The sequence below is a fragment of the Artemia sp. Qi Xiang Cuo genome, unplaced genomic scaffold (assembly GCF_049724085.1).
Source record: "Artemia sp. Qi Xiang Cuo unplaced genomic scaffold, ASM4972408v1 HiC_scaffold_23, whole genome shotgun sequence".
NCBI lineage: Eukaryota > Metazoa > Arthropoda > Branchiopoda > Anostraca > Artemiidae > Artemia > Artemia sp. Qi Xiang Cuo.
The window spans coordinates 1,488,414-1,505,816 of record NW_028297432.1 but is presented as its reverse complement, the minus strand read 5'-3'; the positions used below and the strand labels follow the sequence as shown (position 1 = coordinate 1,505,816).

The following is a 17,403-nucleotide window of genomic DNA, read 5'->3' as shown; positions in this document are numbered from 1 at the left end:
TGGAGGCTGTTGTTTCAGTGAAGTAGAAGGTTGATTTACATCATCCTCCAATTCTAAAATTTTCATATAGCCTTTGGCATCGTTGTTTGTGTCTTGCAATATTTCCTCCAAGAGATCCATTAGGTTACTTGAGATTCCCAAATTTAAAGGATTTGCGACTATACAAGGCGTTCTTCAACAACTTCATAGGGGGCTAAAAAGTAGATTTGGCCATATGATGGTTCAATCGTCGCTTACGTTGAATGAATCAAGAGCGAAACATGAGTTCAAGTTTCAGATTCAATTATGGAACTCTTTAGAGAGCAAGTGAGGTTCTAAAAAAGACAAACCAATTAATTTGGAAATTGCAAAGGTGGCAATGCAATTCCAACATGCAAGCAGCAATCTCCAAAGGAATTACCTTGGTTTGCTACTCTTTCCTAGGGAAAATAGAGGGCCCCACAATGAATACATGCAATGTTGAAGGGTTCCAATGACTTGTAGTTAACACTTCCATAGTTTACGGCATGTGTGTAGGTTTGTACTAGGTCTGTGTCACAGCTTGTTGGTGTCAAAGATTGTGATAGCGTTGTTCTTATAACCTAATATTTCTTTCTTTTTCACTCCCATTTTTACCTCGTTCTGATTCTTGCTGTCGCTTGTCTTTTAACCGCACAATTCTTCCTTCTTCGCTTTAAATTTTGACTATTATGATATTTACTCTCTCATGTCTGACAGCAAGAGTCTTTGCTCTTCGATTTTATTTTTGACAATTTCTGATTCTCGTTGTCGTTTGTCTTCTAATTGCAACTGTCTTTGTTCTTCAAGTTTGTTTATGACACGTTTTGATTGTCGCTGTCGCTTATCTTCTAACCACAAATGTCTTTGTTCTTCACTTTTATTTTTAATTCATTTTGTTCCTCGTTTTTTGAAAGTCTTCTAGCTGCACTTTTCTTCCTTCTTCATTTTGGATTTCCATTATTTCAGACAATTTGTCCATTTCATTTGCTTTAGCTGCTCGCATTGATATAGTCTCATTTGGTGGTCCAGGCCGTTCATTTTCACCCATTGCATTGTCCGGGTAGTTCTCTTCGACTTATCACGTTTAATGCTTCAGTTGGTTGGCAATTTGTTTTTAAACGAATCATCATTTATAATAATTGTAAATTTGCGTTTTTAGGTCGTCCTCTCGTCATGTTATCTTATAGTTATTAAACTGCTTAGAGAGCTTCTCAAGACAGACTGATAATCTTTCTCAGAAAAAATTGGTTATATGCTATGAATGACTTCATTGAAATTAAATATTATGATGTGAGTGATAAGACTAGTGGAGCATATATCACTAGGGGAAAACCTCCAAGTGACATTTGAGTGACCGTTATAAGTACTTACGACATCTTACGCTAAATACTGGCAACATATTGAAGAGCTATTTGGCCCGCTACCAAAATTGCTTGTGATATTGAGCCGCAAATACTACAAAAGACTGATAAAAAGACATCGAAATGTTACGAGGTATTGAACTTTTTTCTATTCAAAGCGCCTTCTTGAGAAACACTTTCTTTTAAATTAACATTTTGAAATAGGCTGTTACACAATGCCTAATATGGATTTCCTCGCGATAGCTTCTACATACTAATTCAAATTTCTACAACTGAAAGTCTCCGGTTGATTTCTACCTTCACTTAGCCATTTTACGTTTGGTGGTTTATTTTACCTGATTTTATACAGTCGACGTGTGATCTACATTTGACAGGTTCCAACCAAAATTTAACATTTTGAATTCGATAATCGAAAATTAATTCTCATTTGTGACTACATTTGACGCTAGTGATTTAATTGAAACCAACTACAATTGGATCTGGAAAGGACTATCTTTCGTAAGTGATTTACCACGATTAAACAACCCAGTAAATTTTATTATACCCTTGCTGTTAGAAGTGAAGTTATTGCCCAAAATTTAGCGTCCGTAATTAAAGAACGGTGTTTAAAACAAATATTTAAATTTTTAGAATAACTACTTTTCAAATTTTAATCTCAATATGTCAGTTTTTATTCCTATTCTCGATCCGGCGGAAACCGGATATAACAAAAAGGTTGCTTTTGATTTTGTAAAACAGTGGAGGAGAAATGGCATATTTCCACCTCTTTTTATTTGACTCAAATGATCCTGATTTCGATCAAGATGAACTTTATGATTACCTTCAAAAAATCAAGACTTGGGTCCCAACAAACCCTCCAACTCCCCTGAGCACCACCCCAATTAATCCTCCAATAGAACAGCCTCAACAGTCCCAAGTAATAGGATCGCTAATTGACCCTCTTTTAGTAATAACGCCACTCACAAAGTCAGAAAGCGGAAAAATAATTGAGTTTGTTACAAAATTTGTTACAAAGTTACAAAAATTGAGTTTGTTGCAAAGTTAAAAAAATTTCAGTTGTTGTTAAATTGGTCTGATTCAAAAGCTTTGCGTTATTTTTGGCCCATGGTTTGTGTCGCTCCTTGTTTGGGAATTTGGATCCCACGATTATAAATTTTTCAAGTTTAAAAGGTGGATTACTTGTAGTATATACCCCAGGCAAAATAATAGGCAACATGGTTGCAGAGTTTGTAGGCGTGGCTCAATTTAAGGAAAAGGGTATATCTATTCTATAGAAGGATGCAAAAATTAGGAAGGTTATTTAAGGTGTCCTTAGAAGCCAGGGATGATGGTGTAGTTCTTGGAAGATTTGCTTTAAATTTATTCACGGAGTGGATCAGACCGTCCTACAACCGGTATTTTTTAGTGAATAGTGCATAATTTTTTTATTTTTGTTTATGTGTTGCGTATAAGGTTGCAAGAAAATATTAGCAGATAGAACAGATAGTGGGGAAAGGAGACACGTCTTCTTTTTCCGATGAATTTCTTTATGCGCTGACGAGGGTGAAATTTGGACTCAATGATAATGAGAAGGCACTGCGAGATGGTACTGAGTCCTCGCAGGGTGGTTTGGCTACCCAGGAAAAGGGAGCTGGTTTTGAAGTCCCGTGGGATGGTACTGATGCCTCACGGGATGGGTTTTTTTGTTGAACTGTGAGATGGTACTGAGTCCTCGCAGGGCGGTTTGGCTACCAAGGAAAAGGGAGCTGGTTTTGAGTTCCCGTGGGATGGTACTGATGCCTCACGGGAGGGGTTTTTTGTTGCACTGCGAGATGGTACTGATTCCTCGCAGGGCGGTTTGGCTACCCAGGAAAAGGGAGCTGGTTTTAAGGTCCCGTGGGTTGGTACTGATGCCTCACGGGATGTGTTTTTTGGTGCACTGCGAGATGGTACTGATTCCGCGCAGGGCGGTTTGGCTACCCAGGAACAGGGAGCTAGTTTTGAGGTCCCGTGGGATGGTACTGATGCCTCACGGGATGTTTTTTTTTTGTTGCACTGCGAGATGATACTGATGCCTCGCAGGGTAGAGTTTCTGCAATTTCATTTATTTGTCGCTGGTATTTTCAGGATTAATTAGCCTCTCCCGGTCATTCCTTTTGCCCTAATTCAAAGTTTATACATAATCCCAACTTTCCTTGTCCTCATCAAATTCAGGGGTATGGGGAACAAGTCTATTTTAAAGTATACAAAGAAAAATGAAGTGTTAAAATATTCAGTTTTCGCCTACTGTTGTTAGTTTGGTCCGTTTATACTATGTAAGTATTTACTTATGCAAGTATTGTGTAGTGTTTGTATTATGTAATTGTTTACTAGTTCATGCTGTAGAATGTTAGTAGGCGAGAAGTGAATAATTTGGGAAGGGAATGTTTTGAGTTCAATTAAAGTTTGGGGGTTTAATGAGAAGGGGATAAGCCAAATTTGGGAAATTTAACTTAAAACAGGGGGGAGAATCTGTAAAGTATTTAACATCAATTCGAGAAGCATTTCCGGGTATCTCCTTTCTTAGTTAGTTGGGCATTTATGCGTCAACGATAGCGGTCCAGGGGGAGCTCTTGGGACTAAAAGCTAGTCGTGGGAAAGGGGTCGTTCCCAGGGCTGGAACTTCCGTTCCAGGAAAGTTACATTCTTCGCTCATTTCTAAAGGGAGTCCATCTCTCGCCTTCGTCGTAGTTAGTTGTTCTTGTGCTACCTTATTTTCTCTATGTGTATTCTCACGTTATTTAATAAAGACCATGTACCAACGTTTATCGTCTATCTTTGGAATTTACGTAAACCATTACATCTGCCAACATAGAAGGGCATAAACAAAGAACTAAAAGAGGTTTACATTAGTACATGACGCTATTACAATACTGATGTATATAAATATGACATTACTCATATGATTTTTTTTTTCCAAAATTAAGGTTCTTCACGAGGTTTCTCAAACTCATGACCTATCTAGATAATTTTTTGCGGCCAGAAAATCTCAAGATGCCAATTTTCCGAAAAAAAAAATCAAGAGCCGCATCGGAGAAAAAATTTACACCTACATAGATTCACAACTATTGTATTGTTCGTTTAAAAAGATATATATATATATATATATATATATATATATATATATATATATATATATATATATATATATATATATATATATATATCACTCTACTCGCTATCGACAAGAAGAACAGGCCTCTGGGCCTCACAAATACAGCCTAACATCATTTCCCTCTACTCGCTATGGTTGGCAGTTGGAGCCTTTGAATCTCGTACCTCGCACCCTAGATATACCTTTCTTTTGACCATCTTGTGTAGAGAATTTTTAACCGCTAAGAATTTTTTTTGTAGGTATACGTATATTGCACGCATATCTTTTTATTAAAAAAAAAATTTACTAATACATTCAATTATTAAAACACACGAGGATATTGAAACAATAGATGAAAATACCTACGCATCTGCCATTTATTTAAAAGCAGGATATATATATATATATGAAATTATTTATGCAACATCATTTAGATCCCTCTGTCACATTGCTATAAAACTGCACGAATACCGGAATCAAAATTTTTCCCTAAAAGACAAAACATAACCTACCTTAAAAATTCTTTTGTTGAAATGTTTCCTCCAGGGGATAACTCTCTTGATTTAAGATACTGAACTAGATCACCACTATCCAGGTATTCAAGTAAAACACAGAAAGGTTCATCACTAGCACATATACCAAGAACACGGCAAATATTTGGGTCATCCAAGGCTGCAAGCATCTGCACCTCTTGAAGGAAAGCTTTCTTGTCCTTACCTGAAGTCGCTGGAAGAAACTTTGCCGCCACAAAATTTTTTTGCGCACCGTGAGTGGAGCCATAATCAGGAACAGTTGCTTCTGCCACATATATCTAAAAACAATAAACAATAAAAGATATCTAATTGAAATAGATTGCTCGATTTTACTTTTCTAAACAATTTTTATTCGAAGTACATTAGGTTGAATCAACTTCCACCATTAGGGTTACACACATTCCAACCATAAGACCTACTTGACCCAATGTTTAAACATATGTCTATAAGATGGAAATGCAACAAAAATGAATATCAAATAATTCTGAAGGACAAGGCAAAAAAAAGGGATGGATTAAGTGTTGAAGCCTTGACATTTAAATTGACCAATTCGTTTTTGCATTCGGTTGAAACGTGAGAAAAGTGGGAAATAACTAATCTCCCAGCTGTAAAAGCGTGCAGTACCAAGTTAAAAATTACAGCGTCGATAATTTGAAACCTCTAATTAAAGTAGCCAACTTCCTTTTTTTTATACAGACAAAATAGGGTCTTAAGTTTTTTTGCTCTTTGACAAGAGCTTCCAATTTTTACTACAGCATTGTTCTACAAATTATATGGCTCGCTAAAAGTGATAAAATCAGGGTTTTAATAGGGACACATTAAATAAAGACGTTGAGTGCTGACTACCAAATAATTTCTTGGCAATCTAGCCAAAGGTAAGACGGCTAATATTTACCAATTTTACTTTAAGGAGGGTCTCTATCTACGACCATATTTTTATCGCTATACCCTACCAATTAATAATCCATTTTTTTTAAGTCATCAGCTTAGACACGGCTAAAGGATTTAGGTCCATCAACATCATGCCTCTTATCTGATTAAAACAACCTCTGTTTTTGCAGCTTCCCAATTCCTAAAAGACATCTAAATGGAATTCTTGTCACTGATATTTCCGGCTTTCAAGTTTTATGTTTAAAAAAGTTCCCCTCCATTTGACCTTACACCACAGAAGAACGAAAATGCTTCTAAATTTCACCTGGAACTGTTATTTTTTAGACAAACTATTCCTGCTCCTTGAGTTTTGTGCTTCGGATTCCAAAGCATCCATATAATTCAAACTGTCTAAACGTCTCACAATTTATATGTTGTCTTTTACATTTAGCTTAGGGAAACAATCCATTAAACATTATTGTGTTTCAAACCTACGCCATTTAGTTTTAATTAGACAAGCAAAATAATGTTTAAGGCAAGCTTTATGTATCGGCGATATGATACATCACTGTCATACACAGATGCTCTGTTTCTTATGGGGCTTATCTATGCAATCAGACAAGATAAATCCTTTCTGATTAGTAATCTTCCGTTCACATTTCCCTATGGAGTTTCCCTCTTTCATGGGCAAATAGTCCACTTCCCTATAAGATAGTAATTCCCCGACACTTTTAGCCGTTTCAGAATGGATGCTACGAAAATACCTATGTAGAGGGGTGGAGGATTCTGGGCTTTCCACTTAATTCAACTAGTTTTGCATCTTTTCCAATCTTACCCAAATTAATTCCTGGGTGCACACCTTTCCATACTGATTTTTTTTTTTTTTTTTTTTTTTTTTTTTTTTTTTTTTTTTTTTTATAGAAACGAGGTGTGACATTGCTACACATAATCATAATTTTCTGTTAAATATCAGATTTTGAGAGAGACGGTGGGGTGGGATATGACCCACACAATGGAAAGAATTTTCCCTAAATGTCAAAACTGCAACCATTTTTTCTAAATTTCTTTTAGCACGGATTTCAGGCCTTTTTTTTGGGGGGGGGGAATTTAGCTTAAAAAATCATGCAATTTTGTCATTCATTAGTTTTTAGTTTGATAACCTGTCAGCCAATAACTTCAAAATACTCTCCCGCCATATCCAAATACCGTCAGGAATGTCTTTTTTTTCAATAGAAAAAGATCAGCAGTAATTAAACTCCGAGGAATATATCTTTTGTAGGGGTATCCAGTATTGTAGGGGTATTTGTAGGGGTATTTGTAGTATTTGTAGGGGTATCCAGTTAAAAAATGAAGAAGTTTTGAAATCTGTAATCGTTTATTTAGAGTCGCAAGTGTTTAAGTATTTCGAAAAACTATTAATTAATGATCGAACTAATGATAACGAAACAGATTAATTTTCAACAAAATACTGCAAATGTATTCATAGAATAGACTAGCAGCGCAATTATTGTACGCAGTTACTTCTGTTTATGTTTATACAGCCTAAGCAAGGCAAGAACAGTCAACAAAAATAAAATAAATGTAAATTAATCAGTAGAAATTAGTTGTTTTTAATCTACTATAAACATACTACATAAAATCCTGTATTCTCTCCTCCCCACTTCATCACCCCACATGTATAGTCTCAATGGTCTTAAATATGAAAATTACCAAACAGGTTTTTTTTCGATTTTTCTTTGAAAACATCAAAAAACATTTTATTTTCAAATCTAGGGAGGTAATTAGACTACCTCCATTCACCACCTTATAATTAGCACCGAAGTCACCAAAATTAGCAGCAAAATATCATTATTTCAAGTTCTGATAAACAGCCTAACAGAAAACAAATAAAAATACAGATTTGCTCTTTAAGCATAATTCTACTCTTAAAAACATCTACTCTTTAATTGCGCTTAAAAACACACACCATTTTCTAGATGAATATTTCGTTTGATCTTACTTCCAAATATTTATGACAATCAAGAAAAATAACGCCGATAGACATATTTGAAAAGAGAGTTAAAAAATGGCGATCGTTACATCTGTATAAGATTGGCTGGAATGACATTGAGGAAATATGATGGGCACTAGAGAAAATTTTGTTTCCCAACCGGGGGGAAATAGTTAAAAAATAATTTCTCAATGACATACCTGAGGATAAAAATTGCCTTTTAAAAAATTTAATTGCCTGAGGATTAAAGAAAAAATTGATGACGACAAAGAATTTACGAGCAGTAGGCCTAACTACCGAAATCTGGCTGTCGTATGTCAAAATGAGTTTCATAACATGTTTCCCAATAAGATTCTCACTCTCCCAAAAAATGAAATTCTCCCAAACCTTAGAAAAAATTTACTTCTAGCCTATATGCTAGTACAACATGCTACTGCATAAAATATTACAACTTATTATGTCTGAAAACATTATCAGTTTCTAAATAAACACAATAGTATTAGCTACACAGCTGTCTTAATATATTTAGTGCTTAACTAAAAAAAAAGCAATTTCAAATTTGTTCCAATAATTAATATAAACAAGTTATAACTATGCCATTTCATCATTTCACAAATATAATTTTCATGGCAGTGCTTCACCCTAAGACTCCAACATTCGCTTCCAGAGCTGGGAGAATGAATGTTCCCAAAAAATGATAAAATAATCGATTGGTTAAGTCTGCTCTCAGGTTTTTCATTAGTTTCTGTACGAGTTAGTGGTTTTTCTTTTCCAAAATATGTTATTCCTGCCATTTCCATTCGTGGAGTTTGACTTTATGTCCTTAAGACAAGGACCGTTACTTTGGAATAGGAAGTATGTTTAATCCAATAAAAAACTTTAGCAAAAAGAAAGGAAGGTTGAGGAGGGAACAACCCCCACATTTATGGAACAATTTCTGTTCCTTTTTAGGTTACATATCACTCTTTACATTTATTTGAGGAAAGAAATGTTTGTTATGTCTAATTTCTGGTCGCACTAAAGCATACCCAGGATTACCCTAACAGTGAAGAGGGATACGCCTACTGCCCCTTGAAACCCTTCTTTTAAAGAAAAATGTAACTTTTGCATAGCAATATTTAGAATTTTCAATCAAGCCATCAAAAATTCGTTTTTAACATTTTCAATTTTTATTGGCGAGGGCCGCTCTTCCCATGTTTGCTGCTTTGAACTGTTTGATCCAAAGCTCTTTAAATGTGAAGGAGGGCTATTGGCCCCTCCTTGAATCCCCAATTTTTATACATTAAAGTTCAATATTTGTAAGAAGATATTTCTAGGATGACGAACATCATCGAAGAAGAGAGCTATCACCCCAATGCACCTTCATTAAGCCTGTATCCTAATGAAAGAAGGTAAGTTCCCCCCACCCCTCCAGACCTTGTTCTATATCATCTGAAGGTTCACAGATAGTTATTTATCATTGACATAAAAATACCCTTTTTGAGGTATCAGCCACATTCACTGCCTTCACCTACACAATGACCAACCACCCCTCCTCCGAAATCAAGAGAATCAACTTAGTTAAATGAAGCCTTAAAACAAATGTCTATATTAACCGTTTATTTTGTATAGACTATGTGACTCTTTAAGAACGAATGCGCAACCACGGGACATTTATGCCTCTGAAACTGAGAAGCTCAATACACGGTTGTTTGGACATCTTTTAATTTATTGGGTATGTCATAATTTTCAGTCAATACCATATAGCTCTCTTTTTGACCAAAATGTATTGCCAAAATCTACGAGGGGGAAATTTTGCTGCTTTATTCATATTTTTTCAATGAAAATACCAAAATAGATGATATCCACTACCAAAAGGGTGATGGGTTTTGTCCCCCTCCCAATTAACACCCCTGGATGTGAGACATAAATAGGCTACAAAGGTCTGAAACTTAAGTAATGTTTAAGAATTATCCATTTGAGCCTTTTTTTTCTCTTGTCTATTTTTATCAAAAAGTTAAATTGAAAGGCAATTCGAAAATACTACGAAAATACTAATAAAATACAACAAAAATGCTAGTAAAGCATAGTTTAGTGTTAGAAATGCAATCACACTGCGGTTGATAATGTGTAACTAATAGACACCGAAAGGATAAAGAAATAAAAAAATAAAATATTGTTTTTACTATCGATTAAGTTTAAACCCCTTAATAATCTAAAAAAGAACGGAAATTGAACGAGGCATAAATACCGTGTGTGCGAAATGGAGGGAGGGGAGCATAAATGGATTACATACCAAGGCCGTATCCCGGGGGGGAGGGGGTTACCCGGTTTGAACCCCCCCCCCCCCCGAAATTTTTGAACGAGTCGAAAATAAGTCGAAAATTAGTAGAACCTAGGTAAAAATCAGTAAAATTAGTCGAAAACGGAGTCAAAAATTAGTAAAAACCCCCCGAAAAAGTCAAAAATTAGTAAAAACCCCCCCGAAAAAAAAATCCTGGATCCGCCCTTGTTACATACTGACTCAACACCCTTTTTCTTGGCACTCTAGTGATACACATTGATAAACCTTGTGTTACTCTGATTCCAACATGGTTTTTCCACATATGTTCCACATGGGCCGACAGGAAACTTAGGAGTTATCCCTTGTTCATTCTCTTTCCCTTTGAAATTCATTTATTCCGTTTTTCGTATCACCAAGGATTTGCTCAAAAAATATTCTACTTCGATTAAGTTGGATAGCACAATAAATCAACTACGAATTCCAAATGATCAAGCTTGTCAAAATGGAAATCAAATGATTGTTCTTTTTTGTCAGACGGAATCCCCCTATAGACACAGGTATTTCAAACTTTTCTTTATGGGTCTTGAGGAACAATATGAGTTGGGGCAAACTTGAATTATATGGATGCTAAACGACGGATGGGACGGATCTAGCTTCCGACTAAATACATGAACAAAATCAGCTACAATTTATTTAGTCAAGTCGACTTTAGGTCGTTTAGTATGCTTCTGAAACTAAGATGAGGATTTCAATACAAAGCTGTCTCAGGAATCTCATTGAGACAATGAGAGGGGTGAACGCACACCCGCACCCTTTTTGGCGCCCTCTTTCCTTATTTTTTGTTCTTTTTTTCACTCCTTTTTAAGAATAAATTCGTCAGTTTGGTCAATTTTTGGCAACTTTGTCACATACCCCCCCCCAAGATTTTGCTCATTGGCGCCCTTGTCACATTGAGCCTCTCCCAAGATTTTGCTTTAGATCCGCCCTTGCCCAGTACTAATGAATAAAAAATTGTTTAAAATAATACTGTGTGTCCTGGGATACCGAGCCCCCCACAGCCCTCGGGGCAAGGGCTATATATTACAAGATTTTCCCATTATTTCCATACAAGATTTATCAAAGAAGATAGTAAAATAAAATATTGAATTGCTTATTTCCAGGGATTAATATCATTATAAGTTAAATATTCAGTTTATTTTTATTAGTTCTTTCCAGTCATCATGGTTATTAGAGCGATTTATTTTTAATTTGTCGTCAGTGTTTTGAAAAAAAGCACACACTTCAAAATATGCATATATTTTTCAATACAGCGCAATTGATGCAATAGGCTTTAGAACTTTTTACGGTTAGCGGAGAGGAAAGGGACCAATAGGCAAACTACTATTTGTAACAATTTTTGTTCGTTTTAAGTTTAACTTGAATATTAAATTTAATTTATACTCGTTGCATAATTTATTTATTCATCTATTTCAGTATATGCTTGATAGTAGGCGTTTTGAGTTGAATTTATTCTTCAATAGCAATTACCGGTGATTTTGAGTTTGATATTATGGGACTTCATTTTTCTTGGTCTTGAGTTTAATACTAATCTTTCGGAATAACTTTTTGTTTAATTAATATGCATAAATATATAAACTTACCGTTCCAAAAGCTCCGCTAGCGATTCGCTTCTGAAGCTTTAAAGTTGACCTTGAAACCTCAGGAACAACCATTTTCTCAAATCGAGACCGAAGTGCCTGTATATTCTGTGTTCTCTCGCAGCTCTAAGGATAGAAATATGTTACAGTGGCTAATCTTAAGGTGATACATGGAGCCTTAAGGGGAGACTTTATTGAAGGTGTTGTTTTTTTTTTAGTTGCTAGCTTATTGTAATTGATTTATATTATGTTATATTTATGTTTCAGAAATAAATCTTTATCCTTGAAAAATTTGCAAGTATTAAAGAATCGAAGATAATGCATGAACAAGAAACCTCGCAGAGAAACGTTGAGTTTTATTCGAATTTTACTTTGCAAGAAAGACGAAAAATTAAGACATTAATCCTGTAGAAACTTAAAATTTTATTCTTTTGTCACACTACAGCCTAATAAGCAGCAGAACTTTAAAGACAATCAGTTAAAAGAAAAACTTCAAAACTAAACCAAACATAGTTTATTTTTCAAGTCTTCCTTGAAACAACTTGACGTAAAACAACTTGAAAGGCTTTAGAGCTAATTTTTGCTACTGATAGACGAAAATTTTTAGAGAAACTTCATCTCTAAGCTTAAATTTTTTTTAGCTCGAACAGATTTATATGACTTGAAATTCATGACATGTATGGTGGCTTTATTTTCAGACGCGTAAGCATACAAAAAAAAACATAAGAACACACACAAACATGGCTTGGTAATTCAAAATACAAAATGCGACAATTTATTTGCGTAAAACGTCAATTTATAGTCGTTCCCTTAAACTGAAAAGATTATTTCGATTCATCTGTGTCCCTTGAACTCACTTCAAGGTAATTAGAATTTTATTTCTTACATCTGTTAAAAATTAATCTTCTGTTTTCGAAGTGTTGTTTTCGTTTGTTCGAATCCGTAAAAATAGCGCTGCTTTCGTTATGTTATTTCTTTTATGAATGTTATTTCGTTATGAAATTTCTTTTCGCAATAAACTTTTTCTTCTAAGATCAACCGAAACAATAGTTATCATTCCTGATTCAGTGTCAGGTGGCAATATTTTCTCATTAGACAGTTTTTTTGAAAACATGTTTTTCAACTTTTGATTGCTATTGACCGTGGTTCACCCTTTACAAGGTTGCAGCTACCGCTGCAACCATGATCCTTAAAAATATCGCTACGTTCGTTATGTTATTAGCAGGCAAAGTCACTTTGCACTTTTTCAGTCATTATGCACAACTGAAAGAGCTTGACAGATGCAACCCGTTTAATTGGTAAAACTAATATTATATAACGTGATGCCTTTTGAAATATCACAGCCACTGTTGCGTGCACATTCACACACATATTTTTGAGGCACACAGAGACACTCCTAACGAAGATAGATATTAAAAAACCTTAAAGAGCATTTCATATCGAGCAAGGATCTTAGCAAATTATGCAAACTATTAAATTGATGCAAGCTAACCTTAATAAATTACTGAAGGAAGCTTGACAGTTTTGATTTGTATCAACTGTATTACTATCAATGAAGTGCCAATAATACAAATAAAAAAACAACATAAAGTACCATTTAATATATTTAGATGCCAGCTCATAAACGAAAGAGTTGCGCCAATGTTGCCTGACAACTTTACAACATAACTGCATACAAGTTGACTATTTACTCGTATGATAATTTCGAAGTGTTAATATACGACAGATATAAATTTAATGCTACCGTACCTTCTTGGAGGGACTCTGGTCTGCAGTACTACTTTTCGATGACAAAACACGGGACATCAAGCTATTATGCATAGGTCCAATTCTTGGTTGATCCGTGAAAGTTGAAAAGTCTTGGCACGGGGAACTTCCATACCGATGAGTGCGATTTAATAAAGGTGTAACTTGTACGTCTGGTACTGCATATTCATATATATCTGCAAGTATAAGCGCTACACGTAAGCAATGCCACATTAGACTTTATCGTACATGAACGTTTTCAGAATTAATACTAGCCTAATGATGGACCTTTTTAGAAATTAAATAAAAAAAACGAGTTTTTTAAACTGAAAGTAAGGAGCGACATTAAAACTTAAAACGAAGAGAAATTATTCCGTATATGAAAGGGGCTGTCCCCTCCTCAACGGCTCGCTCTTTACGCTAAAGTTTTTTATTGTTTTCAAAAATGAAGTTGTGAGACAGAGTCAAACTTTAGCGTAAAGAGCGAGGCGTTGAGGAGGGGACAGCCCCTTTCATATACGGAATAATTTCTGTTCGTTTTAAGTTTTAATGTCGCTCCTTACTTTCAGTTTAAAAAACTTGTTTTTTTTATTTAATTTCTGATCGTTTTTTAGTTAATGCAGCTTTTATTTTGGCTCGCCGTCATTGAATAAGTAAAAAAAATTTGCATAAAAATTTTACTTTTCTTTTGCTAAATGGCTGTCTCTAAATTTGGTTCTGACGTAATTTACAAATTAACTTTCGTAACGAACTTCTATATTCGTATATTTTTCTTCTGGCAAAAAATACAAAGTTGCAGATTTTTGCAGATATGAGCTTGAAACCTATGTTATAGGGTTTTCTGATACGCTGAATCTGACGGTGTGATTTTCATTAAAATTTGTTCATTTTTAGGGGATGTTTCCCCCTCTTTAAAAAATCAGGTAAGTTTTCTCAGGCTCGTAGCCTTTGATGAGTAATACTAAACTTTATAAAATTCTTGTATTTGGAATCAGCATTATAAGCCCATTCTTTTCATACATTTATTGACATCAAAGTTCCGTTTTTAAAAGTTTGGCTTACTATTGAGCTGCATCGCTTGTTTTTTTTTTGTTTTTTTTTTATTATTACGTATACGCTATTACGTATATGATGGGGTTCTCCCCTTAGTCAATACTACGCTCTTTACGTTAAAAGTTAAAAAACAAATTTAATTCACACACCCCTGAATCACAAAGGCCGTTTAATTAGAATAGATAGCTCTTTTGAAAACACTAAAAAAAACTATAGCGTAAAGAGCGAGGTATTGACTTGGGGGAAAACCCCCTCATATACGTAATAATTTCTGTTTATTTTAAGTTCTAATGTTGCTTCTTACTTTCAGTTGAAAAAACTTGTTTTTTTTAAATTTAATTTCTGATCGTATTTTAAATAATGCTTGGAAATCCGGCGCCCCCTTCATAGAAATGTCCCTTACCCCAAAGAAACATCCTCCACGGAAAGATTCTCCGAGTAACCTCCTGTTTCAGCCCCCCCCCCTACCAGAAAAAAAATTATTCCTGAAAATGTTTGTATACCTCCCAATAACCAATACAATATGTAAGCAATGGGCAAAGTTCATAACTTGCAGCCCTTCCCTTGGGAACTTTGAGGGATTAAGTCATCGTAAAAGACATATTTTTTAGATTTTCGACTATGTTGAATAAAATGGCTATCTCAAAATTTTGATCAGGTGACTTTGGGAAAAAAATGAGCGTGGGAGGGGGCCTAGTTGCCCTCCATTTTTTGGTCACTAAAAAGGCGCACTAGAACTTTTAATTTCCGTTCGAATGAGCCCTCCCACAATATTCTAGGACCACTGGGTCGATACGATCACCCCTGGGAAAAAAAAACGAACTCGGTCACAAATTTCGGGAGGGGTTCAAACCGGGTAACCCCCCCCCCCCTGGGTACGGCCTTGCTCCAATCAATAAACCGGCTCTGTCTGTACACCTACATATCAGGCTACAGCAACCATTGAGTTCCCTCTTCATTATTTGGGATTGAAGCTGCTTTAAGCCCATTGCAACTAGGCTTCTCTGTTATTATAAGTAGCATGAAATCATTACTTAAATTTAACATCTTAAGAGCCTTTTTTTTACGCATGTAAACATGTTTTTTGAAGACAATATTTCGCGAAATGAATCTATGGATGCACTACTTTTATTTCTGGTTATAAACACCAGCAACTCGGAAAACACAACATTTAATCCTGGAGTCCACTCCGGTCTCAATTTGGCTTCAGGACGCTTTACCATCTGCTGGTGATGATGGGTTAGGAATAAGTCTTACTACTACCTGTCTAATCTACTCGCAGATATTTAGATCTTGCAGGAAATTGAAGATACTTCTGTATAGATGTATTCAGTGTTAGCTGGCAGGCTTGAGAGCAGCAACACATTGATGTCAGACTGGAGGTTCGCATCACTGAAGATTTTCCTAACAATGACTATTACTAGATGCTTCTCGTTCATATACATTCAAACTTTAATTATATATTGTTTGCCAAAGACAAATGCATCTTAAGCTGTTTGGTATGATGTGTTTTTAGACAATTTTTCCTGATTTACCGTCCCCATTTCTTTTTTAATTCGGCGTCCGCTACTGCTGTATAACTGCATATGGAGGACTTTCATAAGACGTTGAACACCTAATATTTATAAATTTTCCAAAAATATCTGGTCATGTAGGTTTCCACCTGACCAGTTCAAAGAACAGACTTTATTTTCAGTGTTCTTGGTACTTTAAGGAAGACACTATGCAGCAGAACATGCAAGAGTCTAAACTCCAAACTATCTGTTATTCGGTATAATAATCCTATAAAATGTCATACGGATAGCACACTATTGTGACTTAAGCTAGAGGGATTATCTTTCAGAACTCCTCCCCTCCCTCCGAAGACATATTTTTTTTATCATTGTTCCTTATCCTCCGTGATTTTCCTTTATTTCACCAGTTGTTTACTGTTAAAACTAGATTGGGTCCAAAAAATTCGACTTCTCTCTCGAAATGAAACATTGAACACTTGACTGACTGACACATATGTCTACACCAATTGCGGTGGTAAGAGGCATCCAAGTGGGTATTCAAGATTTTGTTCAGGGAGGGGGTATTTTTCGGGGGAGGCACAAAAAAAAACTTTAGAAAAAGCACAGAAAATATGTTTATTTGCGTTTTTGTTACGTTTTTGTAGCAGAACAATTTTTTTTTTGGGGGGGGGGGTTCAAACCCAGCAACTCAAACCTCTAGATACACCCTTGCTGGTATCTACAAAAAAAAGAAAGCTGCTCCTATGGATGGTAGTTTTTTCCTAAGTGAACTTTTCCCTTAAAAGCTTATAAAATTATTTAAGTGATTATTTAATGATACCAACATATATCAGTTATTACAAATTTGAAAACATCTACATTTTTTCAAGTAAATTAACTCCATCTTCATAGATAGCCTACATCGTGGAAAAATTTACTTACAAGAATGAATACTCTTTTTTCTTTAAGCACTGGAATTAGATCTTAAAAGCCTTAAAAAACAAGGATCAAATAACTAATTCGTCATGACTAATCTGTCAGATAATTTGGAACATCATGAAATTAGTGAAACTGAATAGAATTATTCTCTAAGCCGTAGTCAAATTATATTTTTTTACAAATGTTCTAGTTAGGCTATTCATTTTAAATGATGAAATAAACGATCGGAAATCTTTATAATATAGTATTTGCTTAAAACTATGGAAATAATTATAGGCTTCGTCTGGAGGGCGTTGCCCCCCCCCCAATAATTTGGAAAAAAACTAAATTTTTATAGTAACTTTAAAACTACTGTTTGTTTTAAAGTTACACTTCACTCCCCCCCCCCCAAAATGTACAAATACAT

At 35.1% G+C, this 17,403-nt stretch overlaps 1 protein-coding gene across 1 annotated transcript in view; it reads right to left on the bottom strand.

Annotated features, from left to right (window-relative positions):
- Nucleotides 1-13,746, bottom strand: part of LOC148938952 (epithelial discoidin domain-containing receptor 1-like) — a 38,855-nt gene extending 25,109 nt beyond the window's left edge. The window contains exons 1-3 of the mRNA XM_089107407.1: nt 13,516-13,746; nt 11,770-11,892; nt 4,986-5,284 (exon numbers count right to left, since the gene is read on the bottom strand). Of these exons, the coding sequence (XP_088963533.1) occupies nt 4,986-5,284; nt 11,770-11,892; nt 13,516-13,746 (653 nt within the window). The remainder of the gene's footprint in view (nt 1-4,985; nt 5,285-11,769; nt 11,893-13,515) is intronic.
- Nucleotides 13,747-17,403: the final 3,657 nt, after the last annotated feature.